At 43.4% G+C, this 12,467-nt stretch overlaps 1 protein-coding gene across 1 annotated transcript in view; it reads right to left on the bottom strand.

Moving 5' to 3' along the window:
- The window catches only part of LOC145345533 (gamma-aminobutyric acid receptor subunit rho-1-like), a 39,572-nt gene that overhangs the window by 15,172 nt on the left and 11,933 nt on the right, over window positions 1-12,467 (bottom strand). Inside the window, exon 3 of the mRNA XM_080193367.1 lies at window positions 9,663-9,769. Coding sequence (XP_080049493.1) covers window positions 9,663-9,769 — 107 coding nt within the window. The remainder of the gene's footprint in view (window positions 1-9,662; window positions 9,770-12,467) is intronic.

The raw sequence follows: 12,467 nt of genomic DNA, 5'->3' as shown, positions 1-12,467 counted from the left end.
ATACTGTGGATGTTGGAGATATAAAATAAAAACAGAAGTGATAAATGGAAAAACTCAGCAGGTCTGATAGCATCAACCGAGAGAGAAATAAATAACAATGACAGTCTGCACAGGGAACCATACAATTGATCTCCCATCATACAGTGGCTCGTTGACAAAGTGGTTAGCAATTGTTGGCTCACAGTGCCAGGGACCTGAGTTCAATTACCGGTTTGGGTCATTGTCTGTGTAAAGTTTGTACATTCTTCCTGTATCTGCATGGGTTTCCTCTGGGTGTTCCGGTTTCTTCCCACAGTCCTAAGATGCACGGGTTATGTGGATTGGCCATGCTAAGTTAACCCTACTGTCAGGGGGATTAGCTAGACTAAATGCAGGGGGTTATGGGGATAGAGCCTGGCTGGGATTGTGGTCAGTGTAGACTCGATAGGCTGAATGGCCTCATTCTGCACTGTAGTATCCTATCTTATTTTCCTACAGGGCCATGAGGACATTACATACTCACCAATGCAAATTTCATAAGGGATAGGAGGCACTGCAAAGTCCACCTGAAAGGAATGTTCTGTGGCAGCGTGGCCAGACCCTTACTCTGTGACACTGGGGATATGATGTGGAGATGCCAATGTTGGACTGGGGTAAACACAGTAAGAAGTCTCACAACAAGTTAAAGTCCAACAAGTTTATTTGATAGTAAACCCACAAGCTTTCAGAACGCTGCTCCTTCATCAGGTGAGTGGAAAGTTCTGATCAGAGAAGGGCATATAAAGGCACACACAGTTTACAGAATACTGATTAGAATGTGAGTCTTTACAGCTAATCTGGTATTCAAGTCTTAAAGGTGCAGACAATGTGAGTGGAGTTAGCATTAAGCACAGGTTAAAGAGATGTGTATTGTCTCCAGACAGGACAGTAAGTGAGATGTTGTAAGTCCAGGCAAGTCATGGGAGTTACAGATAGTGTGACATGAACCCAAGATCCCGGTTGAGGCCATCCTCATGCGTGCGGAACTTGGCTATCAGTCTCTGCTCAGCAACTCTGTGCTGCTGTGTGTCGTGAGGGCCGCCTTGGAGAACACTTCCCCGAAGATCAGAGGCTGAATGCCCGTGACTGCTGAAGTGTTTGCCAACAGGAAGGGAACAGTCTTGCCTGGTGATTGTTGAGCGGTGTTCATTTATCCATTGTCGTAGTGTCTGCATGGTCTCCCCAGTGTACCATGCTTTGGGACATCCTTTCCTGCAATGTATTCGGTAGACAACATTGACCGAGTTGCAAGAGTATGTGCCATGTTCTCACGTGTGATGATGGTATCCATGTCGATGATCCAGCATGTCTTGCAGAGGTTGCTGTGGCAGGGTTGTGTGGTATTGTGGTCACTGTTCTCCTGAAGGCTGGGTAGTTTGCTGCGAACAATGGTCTGTTTGAGGTTGTGCGGTTGTTTGAAGGCAAGAAGTGGAGGTGTGGGGATGGCCCTGGTGAGATGTTCGTCTTCATCAATGATGTGTTGAAGACTCAGAGAAGATGTTGTAGCTTCTCCACTCCAGGGAAGCACTAGACAATGAAGGGTACTCTGTCCACCGTGTCCCGTGTTTGTCTTCTGAGGAGGTCGGTGCGAGTTTTTGGCTGTAGCACGTTGGAACTGTTGATCAATGAGTCAAGCACCATACCTGTTCTTATGAGGGCACCTTTCAGCGTCCAGAGGTATCTGTTGCAATCCTCCTCATCTGAGCAGATCCTGTGTATACGGAGGGCTTGTCCGTAGGGGATGGTTCAGGCGATTGCAACAGCTCAGGAGCTTGACCTACATCACATGCAACAACACAGAGGGCATCACGCACCAGGTTATTATCTGCAATGGAGAGGATGAGGAAAGGGCTGTGGATGTAGTTTATGCGGTTTACATAGTTTATGCTTTAGTAAAGCTTTGATAAGGTCCCACATGTCAGACTGGTACAAAAACTAAAATCACATGGGATTCGGGGTGGGCTGGCTAGATGGATACCGAACTGGCTTGATTACAGTGGAAGAGTGTTTTTCAGAATGGAGATCTCTGGCTAGTGTCATCAACAAGGAATCATCTGCCACATGGAAGACATTTCCATCCACAGCTCCACAAGAGAGAAGCATCACAACAGGGCCTGAGAAGTTCTGAAGGTCCTTCTAAGAAGCAGGTCTCATGTTGAGTGACATGTGAATTTGCCAAGGCCATCAAATTTGTGGACCATATCATCCAAAGACATGACAGACTCTCACAAAAGAAAGGCCATTACAGACTTTCCCCAGCTGGAACTATATCATAGGCATCCAGCGGTTTCTTGGGATGATAAAGACAAGTTTATCCCTAAATTAGCAACCATCATGAAAGCTCTATGGCTTTTCCTATGGAAAGGCCAGGAATGGTCCTGAGGCATTGAATAAAATAATGTCTTTCAATGTATTGAAGACAGTCTAGTCTCTTCAATGTGCTGGCACATTATGATCCAACATTACTTATTGTAATGGCTGCTGACCCTTCCTCCTCTGGCCTTGAAGCAGCTCCAGAAGGATGGCAACAGGAAACCAGTATACTTTGCCTCCAGAGTATTAACAGAAACAGAACAACACGACACCATCATCAAGATGTCAAGCTGTCAGATTATCCATTAACAGAACTATTTAATAGCCTTGCCTTTCTATGTAGAGGCCAACCACAAACCCCTCATTACCCCCTTGAATTCTACAGTGATGGTTCAAATTCCTCTATGCATTCCACGGTTTCTCCTTCACTTGATCAATACGCAGCCATCTACGTTCCAGGCAAGTTTCAATCCACGGCTGATGCTCTCTCCAGAGTTAGAGTAGACCAACCTACTGCCTTGGATTTCGTAACTTTCTCAAAGGTGAAAGCATTCTCCTCAACTGTAATGAGCCCATTGTCCACCTCCAAGATGACAGACAAGCACAAAAAAAGAGGGCATGAAATGTGCTTTCAAGAGTTCTGCATACAAGGGTAATCTAAAGAGAGTCCTGATAATAGGTTTATCCATAAGTACGATGAACAATGCAGACAACTTATCTATAATGGATGATCTCTTAGCTTTTGATTACCACTTGGTCATTCCTAAGTCCATGTGAGCACAGGTCATCTACAGGTTCCATGGAGGTTACCTAGAGCTCGCAAAATGCAGAGCAAACGTGCTGCAATCTGTGTGGCAGTCAGACATCACACAGGCTGTTCAAGATTTTGTTCTATCCTTTCACACCTGCTACAATAAACGACCAGACACTCACAGAAACCCCAGTGCCATACAGTTATTCAGACTGATTTTGGCAGAAAATGGGGCTCAACCTCTTTGATCATCAAGACAAGACATATCTCATTGCTGCAGATTATTATACTAGATGGCTGCACAAAGTCAGACTCCAAACCATCACAGAGGAATCAGTGGTAAGGTGCTGAAGACCATCTTCTATACATATGGCTTCCTGATAAAATCATCTCAGATAATGCTCCATAATTTGCTAATGACTGCTAATGGCCACTTCAGGAAACTCAGAATGGGATCACTCATATCATCAGCTCTTCTCTTCATCACAAGCTAGTGGGGAGGCTGAACGAATAGTTAGGACCAACAACCCCAACGTCTAAGAATCCAGACTGGTATTTAGTCCAGTTGCACTATTGAGCCAAACCTCGAGTTAATGGATTCTCTCAAAGGCCAATGTCTAAAGACAGCTGTTCCTCTACTGCTAAAGGTAATGTTACCCTGGCCAACCACAGGAGGATGAGAAATAAGGAAATGAGCCTCCACGAGAAACATCAACAATGATATAATTCCAAGCATAGGGCCAAAACGCTACCATCCTTAACTTTAAGCCACAGAGCTCGGATCCATGATCATCAGAAAGCATCATCCTTACCAGAATGGAACACCCATGCTCTACTCAGTCCAGGAACCTTCTGGTACTTTCTGATGCAACAGTTGAGCCTTCATTTCAGTTGTACCCATCGCACCACAAAGTCTTTGATTGCCACGTGGTGTGGGATGAAAACCCTAAGGATACAATGAGCAGCTTGCGAGTTGCTTTCCCAGCCTGGGAGCCAATTCCAGGCCACTGGCTCAGTGGGACAGTTACAATGACCCAGCCCAGAAGGATGGTGAAGGCTCTTCAAAGAGTTAACACCTAACTGGCAGGGGAATGAGGTGACAGAGTCGATGTAAATAGTTTGAAGTAAATGTGATGTTAGTAGTTTGCACATAACCAACGCTGTAATTTTAAAAATAGCAGTAGTATACTGGGGGATGGTGTAATGTAATATGTTTGAATAGAATAGCTAGTGAGTGATGTATCTGTCATCAGCAGTGATGTGCTCTAGACATTCAGTACAGCAGGCAGGCAGTGCTCAGGGAATTGTACTGAATTAGTAATTCATCTTGTATATATTGTACATGGCAAAAATAAATTAGTTCTGAGTAACAATCTGACTCAGACTAAAAACCCTCTTCATAAGACACATGACCTTGCCAGTCTAAAGGAAGTCAAAACTTCCCAGGCAATTCCCATGTAGTTAGTGAGTTGGGGCTTCCAAGGGGTGGGTCCCCCAGCCCATTTTCTGGATATAACCAAAACGTTGGCTGTATTCTCTCTCCACACATGCTGTCAGACCTACTGAGATTCTCCAACATTTTCTGTTTTTGTTTCGGATTCCAGTGTCCACAATATTTTGCCTTTACTCTGCTTTTATATTCTTGTTTGCATGTTCCAGCACCCCAGTCCGTATTCTTACCAATAAACTTGACCATTTCTCTCTATTTCTACTGTATTGCTTCCTAAGCTGCTGCAAGTGTTTAAAAATCTAACTCCAAGTAACAATAGAAGATCGAGATATGAAAATAAAAAGTCTGAGTTTAAAATGGTGACTGAATAATATCGAAATAGTATTTTGTGTGAACAAGATGAATAAGAATAAAAAGAAAATCATTGGTTTAAAAATGAGCTAAAGACTCCTTCACATAAATTATGATGTTCAGGGCAGAATTTGTGCTTTTACTAAAATAAGACTAACTACAGCTTCTTTCAACGTACCAAACAACATTAGAATTGTTGTATTTCTGAGATGTTGTTTCATTTAAAACAAACGCACTTGTTGTGGTTAAAATATGAATTATCTGGAAGACCATCTGTCATTCAGGGAAGTTAAATAAATTACTGCAGGATCTAATCCAGTGGGTCAAAACTGCATTTCCTTTAATCCTTCTTTTTGGAAGAGCCAACTGATTATTGTGAAAATGTAAGCCAATGTGAAGGGGTTTTTCTTCCTGACCGGTGTGAGATTAAATTCATAAGACATTTGTTGGATCAATACTATAATAATTAATTGGAATATGCAGCAAGGAGATGTAATCTTAATGATAGCGGTGGTTCACTGTTGTCCAACAAGGGGCATACACGCGGTGGGTTATGCGAGGGCTGCTCTTGGATGTTTCGAGAGTAGCCTAATGCTTCACGTCGTTAGTGTACGCTTAAACTGGACCAGCTGATGGGCAACACGACAGCTCAGTGACTATCACTGTTGGCTGAGCAGATACATGGATTTGGGCCAGTGTCTGTGGGAGTTTGCGCATTCTCCCCGTGCTTGCGTGGGTTTTCTATGGGTGCTCTGGTTTCCTCCCACACCCCAAAGATGTGCTATTAGGCTGATTGGTGTAATCAAATTGTCCCTAAATTAGTCTCCCCTCAATCTGGTTTCCAATGTGGAGTGCCATAGGTGTAGACAAAGGTCATGGGTGGAAGAGGGAACTCACAATGTTAAAATGGTGGCACGGGCTCATTGGACCAAAGGGCCTGTTTCCCGTGCTGTGTTGTTTTTTGTTCTTTGCTATTAGAATTGGGCAACATTAAATGTTCAAGGGGAAAATTCATTTGCATAGCTGATGCCTGGAGTGTTTTTTTTAAATCAGTTCAATGAGGAACATAGCAAAGGCTGCACATGTAGTAATCCATGGTGCTCTCTAACCCTGGGGAGTCTAGGTAGCCTGGTTATTGTGCACCTTGGTGTCCGTACCCCCTGCCCTGTGGAAGGCCATGCGGCTGAGGAGAGCAATTCGTCTGGAGAGAGCCCATGAGTACATAGAACAGTACATCACAGGATCAAGCCCTTCACTCACAATGTTCTGCCAATCATGTCACCAAATGGGTGGCACGGCGACACAGTGGTTAGCACAGCTGCCTCACAGCCCCAGGGATCCAGGATCGATTCCTGGCTTGGGTCACTGTCTGTGCGGAGTTTGCACATTCTCCCCATGTCTGCACGGGTTTCCTCTGGGTACTCCAGTTTCATCCCACAGTCCAAAGATGTGCGGGTTAGGTGGCTTGACCATGCTAAACTGCCCCTTAGTGTCAGGGGAACTAGCTAGGGTAAAAACATGGCTTATGGGGATAGAGCCTGGGTGGGTTGTGGTCGGTGCAGATTCAATGGGCAGAATGGCCTCCTTTTATCCTGTAGAATTCTATGGTTCTATAAATTAAACTAATCGCTTCTGCTTGCTCTTGGTATATATCCCATTAACTCAAGACTTGGCTTAATAATGCAACAGGACTAAATGCCAGTTTGGATTCTTAAGTGTTGGCATCTTGCTAGTCCTGACTGCTCGCTCAGCCTCCCGAATAGTTTCTGGATGAAGAGGGGAGCTGGTGATATGGGTGATCCCAATATCGGCAGTGAATTTCCTGAAGCGGTGCTGCTGTTGGTGTTGTTCTTGCTGGTGCTATTGGCAGTGGTCTGGCCTCTGCTGCTGATGCTGGAAGGGGGATCTGCACAAGCTTTTCTCCCGTGCTATGTTGAAGGCTGGCAGCGGAGAAGGGCAGCTGGAATGCAGTGCAAGGTCGATGAAGTGTCATGCAAAAAGTTGGCTACCACCTGCCAGGCTGCGATAGGACTCAGAAAATAAGCACTTTAAACAGTAGTCTCTCAACAGCTAAGACTAAAGCAAAACACTGTGGATACTGGAATCTGAAACAAAAACAGAAAATGCTGGAAAATCTCAGCAGGTCTGACAGCGTTTGTGGAGAAAGAATAGACGATGTGGAGATGCCGGCGTTGGACTGGAGTAAACACAATAAGAAGTCTCACAACACCAGGTTACATTCCAACATATTTATTTGGTAACACAAGCCACTAGCTTTTGGAGCGCTGCCCCTTCATCACATGATGAGTAGCACTGATTTATTTGTGCTATCAAATAAACCTGTTGGACTTTAACCTGATGTTGTGAGAGAATGGAGCCAACGTTTCGAGTCTGGATGAGGCTTCGAAGGGTCATCCAGACTCGAAACGTTGGTTCCATTCTCTTTCCACAGATGCTGTCAGGCCTGCTGAGATTTTCCAGCATGTTCTGTTTCTGTCTCTCAACAGCTATGACTGGAACTCATCACTGTTACTCATCAAACCCATTACAACTTGTCAGTTTCATTCAGGTCTTCCAGGATGCACACACCTTGGTGATCCTGGCAAACCACTGACAGGTAGGGGGAACAGGCCTTCTAGCTGAGGAAATTAGAAATGAGGGTTATAATGGTTCTCAATTGCCTTTTTAATTACCTTAACAACTTACCTAACAAATCAAAGGGGGTTCCCCACTCAACTTTAACTCACTGCGCAGAAACTTGGAAATGGGTGAGATGATGTTCAAATCCCAGACTGACTGCAATTCCAGGGTATTTAAGTCTTTGAATGAGCGTAAAACTTCTCCCCTCACCTACCTGGGGAACTCCATTTGAGGGCACAATTTTACAAGCTTTGGAACTAAGAATTTGTGTCAATGACTTAAAAATCTCTAAGATTTCAGAACAGTTTTTGAGAGATGCCCAAGAGCAGGGAATCTCTCTGAATTTACCACTTCCCTGCTACAAGGCTTATCATGAGAGCTGAATTCAGAGAGTAGGTGAAGCTATCTCCCACTGTGTGTCATTATAACTGGAACTCAAAAATCCTGGCTCACTGAATCCCGCTACCCATAAAGAGAAAACTCATGTTTCTTGTTCTTGAGTGAAGCAACCTAGAAATTAAATATTGACTATGCATCTCAGTGCAAAAGGAAGCCATTTGGGACATTGTGTCTGCATCTGCTCTCCAAACATCTGTGGAAATGAATTTAGGTCTGACCTCTTTAAATGAGGTTAAGCAGGTTAACATCTGACTGGCTGTTAAAATTGAAAGCAAATTGAGTCAATGCACCCTCACAAACTGGGGGCGATTTTACAAGAAAAATTCTAAGTGTCTAGCTACCTTGAACATGAGAGAGTTTCAGATCCATTTTGTGGGCACATCTTTACTTCGAATCTTATGCACTTAGATAATGAAAAACTGGGCTAGACCATTTCCAGCCACTGAGGCAGTGGGCGAGGCTTAAGTAGCCAGCTAGCTTGCTCTAGTTGCAGATGGAGCTATTGCGCATATGCAGACTTTTGTGGCTGCACATGAGTTATTGCAACAGCAGAGGCCTGACAAAGAGAGAGAGAGAGAGAGAGATTCTGTCAGGCCTCTGCTGTTGCAGCCGGTCTCAACTCAGTCACCTGTCCCCTTCAAGCCCTCCCTGCTGTGGGCAGTATCAAGGACCCCAGTGATTTCTGACTTCCTGAATCCAGAAAAAATAAAGCCAATTTGGAAATTGGCATGAACGTGACGCTAGTCTCAGCAGACGTAGTGACAATGGCTTTATACAACTGAGTGGTAGTTTCAAAACATAGTGGCAGTGATCTTACTGGCTTACCCTGCCCATCAATGTCCGATTTCTCGCCTTTTGTGACCTTACTGGCATTGGATGTCTGGTGCATTCAGCCTCCCGACCATTTCCAGTGATTGGCTGAATAATATATTTAAATTCATGTAAATCATCATTAACATTAGCAACATCCGGGCTTGTTTGCCTTTATGGCCTCACCAAGAGAGGTTCACTCCGGCAAAGAAAACTCTTAGTCCCCAGCAATGGAAAACAGTCTTTTTGGCCTCGCCGATAGATCCAGAGCCGATTGTGGCCCCCAGGGGAAGTTGAGGGCAAGGGGAGTGGTCCTTGGGGAGTGCCAGACTGGCAGTGCCAGCCTAGCACTCACTGCCCACCGAATTGCTTGACACTACCCACAGCGGGGAGGCCATGAAGGGGACAGGTGGCTGAATCAAGACCGGCTGCAACAGCAGAGGCCTGATAGAATCTCTCTCTCTCAGGCCTCTGCTGTTTCAATAATGCATGTGCAGCCACAAAAGTCTGCAATGCGCAACAACTCCATCTGCAGCTAGAGCAAGCTAGCTGGCTATTTAAGCCTTGCCCACTGCCTCAGTGGCTGGAAATGGTCTAGCCCAGTTTTTCATTGTCTAAGTGCATAAGATTCAAAGTAAAGACATGCCCACAAAGTGGATCTGAAACTCTCTCATGTTCAAGGTAGCTAGACACTTAGAATTTTTCTTGTAAAATCACCCCCAGTCTGTGAGGGTGCATTGTCTCAATTTGTTTTCAATTTTAACAGCCAGTCAGATGTTAATCTGCTTACCTGACTATTAACTATTCAAACTAAATGTTTAAATCAAAAAATCCAGCTGTGCTTTTATATGACTGATATTGTCAACTTCATGCATTGGCATTACAATATTGCAAGGTACAAGTAACACATGAATGGTTGTTGACTCCTACCTCCAAATCCAGGTCTCATTGTGAAGTCATGATCATCCACTCTGAGGAGTTGCTCAGATTTTGTCAAATACGATTTTGTTACGTCTGCACTCCTCTTTAGTATAGGACTGTAAGGAAAAATGTAATTAAATTTAACAATGAATAAAAAGCAGTTACCAGATCTATCAATCTACCTATAGACACCTGGGCCAAAATTCTCTGGTCTTGTTTGTCTTGCTACCTCTGCCAGCAAGAATGGAAAATTTGGCACTCAGTCAAATCTCCATTCACTGCAGAGGGACTGGAGAATGCCAGCCGCAGATGAGGTTGGAGAATTCTGGCCCTGATCTCTCTCTCTCTCTCTCCCCTATCTATTTTGCTTTAGCATTCTCTCTCACTCAAGCAGCATAGGAATAAGATCATTTAGGGCCTTAAATCTATTCTACCAATTAATGAGATGATGGCTGATCATGATTTAACTCTAATAAACCTGCCTTTTCCCCATATGTCTTAACACTTTTAGTTAACAAAAATCTATCAATTGCGTTTTTAAATTTAGCTCCAATTGCCATTTGCAGATGAAAACTTCAAAGTTCTTCCACCTTTTATGTTTCCAAGAGATGTTTCCAAATTTCACTCCTGAAAACAACTGTTACTCTATCCTCCCTTTGGTCCCAGGTTGCCCAAACGGCCAAAGTAGTACCTCTCTATTGACTTTCTAAATCCCATGGATTTTGTGTGGCAGAAGTTAAATATGGTGGATGCTGGAAATCTGAAATAAAAACAAAAATATTCAGCAGGACTGGCAGCAACTGTGGAGAGAGAAACATTTGCTGCCTGGAATGGAAAATTTAAGTTGTGAAGAGAGGTTGCGTAAGCTTGGGTTGTTTTCTTTGTAGCAGAGAAAACTGAGGGGCAACCTAATCAACGTGTACAAGCTTATGAGAGACATGGACAGAGTGGATAAGGAACAACTATTCACGAGGTATCATAAGTTCAAGGTGAGGGGCAGAAGGTTTAAGGAGGATGCGAGGAAAAACGTTTTTACTCAGAGGGTGATGGCAGTCTGGAATGTGCTGCCTGGGAGGGTGGTAGAGGTGGGTTACGTCGTAACTTATAAAAAATATCTGGATGAACACGTGAACCATCACAACATTGAGGGCTATGCGCCAAGTGCTGGAAGATGGGATTAGGTGGGAGTTCAGGTGTTTCTAATGTGTTGGTGCAGGCTTGATGCTCAGATGGACCTCTTCTGTGCTGTATGCTTCTAAGATTCTATGATTTGCCAGACCTGCTGAGTATTTCCAGCGCTTTTCCTAGTTTGTGTAATCTCCCTTGTAATTTGAAACTTGTGTGTTCATGTTTGTTTCTCATTGGAATAAAGTCTTTTTAAGAATCTGATCATGTGATGTATTGATGACATAATCAGCCATTTGCTCCGTCCATTCTAACAGCCTGTACAGTAAACACCTTTCCCATAAAGCTCTTGCTTGTTTGTACCTTCATTATCTGCAAGCCTATCTTGTAAAAAATACCGCAAAAGGAAACTGGTGATGAGGAGGTCAGGAAAAAATAGAAAAATTGCTGATTTGCGCTGCAGACATCCAAAAGGATTAAGAAGATATTCACACATTGCTACACCGAAGCTGGCAATGGAGGGATGCCAAATATATCAGTAGCAGCCACTGAAGCAACCAAAATTTAAACTACAATTTCAGACAAAACATAAATAAATTTGCCACATGCTTTGCCCAGAAAAATCTGGAACAGTACAGGGAGCATTGTGAGTAAAAACAATACTCTGCAATAATAATTTGTAGCTTGCAAAACTCAGAAGGAAACAAGCTGAGCTCAGGGTTGCCTTGTTTGAAAGAAAAAGAAGCAGAGTAGTGCTAAAAACTTAATGGTACTTTAAGTATAAATGCTAAGAGCGTTTGGCACAGTGTGGGCATATGATGAGAACACTGAGCGGCAGAGCTCATACACTGAAAGATTTGAATACTTTGTCCAAGCAAACAAAATTGTGGTAGACATAGTAGTCCCAACTTTCCTGAGCATCATAGTAGAAAAAAAAGTTCAACTTCCTGCAAAGTTTAGTGCAGCCAGAAAAAACAAGTTCGAAAACCTATGATGAGATTGTAGAAATATTACACTTCTCACCTAAACCTTTGGTCATCATCAAAATGTTCAGGTTCCATAAGTGTAACCAACAAAAAGGTGAGTCAGTAACACGATTCATTGCTACTTTGAAGAGATTAGCTGAATATTGTGAATTTGGAGATATCTTGAGCGACGCTATTAGAGGCAGACTAGTGTGTGGGTTAAGAAGTGAAACTATCCAGAAAAGGCTGTGAACAGAAAGCAACTTAGGCCTAACAAAGACCTTAGAAGTCACAATGGAAATAACAGGAAACTCAACAGTAAAACTCCAGCAACAAAGTCCATAAGATATTGGCTGAAAACTAAACACAGACGCAGGTTTGAAATTGCTACCAATGTGCAAAAACTGGACACAGCATCTGACTGCTGGTGTAAAGATACAAAATGTTGGAAGTATGGTAAAAGGCACATCGAAGGAGTGTGTTGGAGAAAGAAACAACAAGTTTCAAATAAGAATTATATAAAGCAAGAGCCCAGCGTAGCAAATGGAAAACGGAATAGAGGGAAAAGGAAGGGTACAAAAAAGGACCTGACTCAAAGTCAGATGATGAATTGTCATCGAACATACTGGCTATTGTGATAGGAACAAACCATTACTGGGTCACTTCTTTACTGAATAGATAACTTTCGAAACTGGAAGTGAGCACCAGAGTAGCAGTTCTGTTG

The sequence above is a fragment of the Carcharhinus amblyrhynchos genome, chromosome 7 (genome assembly GCF_965287045.1).
Source record: "Carcharhinus amblyrhynchos chromosome 7, sCarAmb.v2.hapA, whole genome shotgun sequence".
Taxonomy (NCBI): Eukaryota; Metazoa; Chordata; class Chondrichthyes; order Carcharhiniformes; family Carcharhinidae; genus Carcharhinus; species Carcharhinus amblyrhynchos.
Note: the sequence above shows the minus strand (reverse complement) of the source record. Positions and strands in the feature narration are given on the sequence as shown.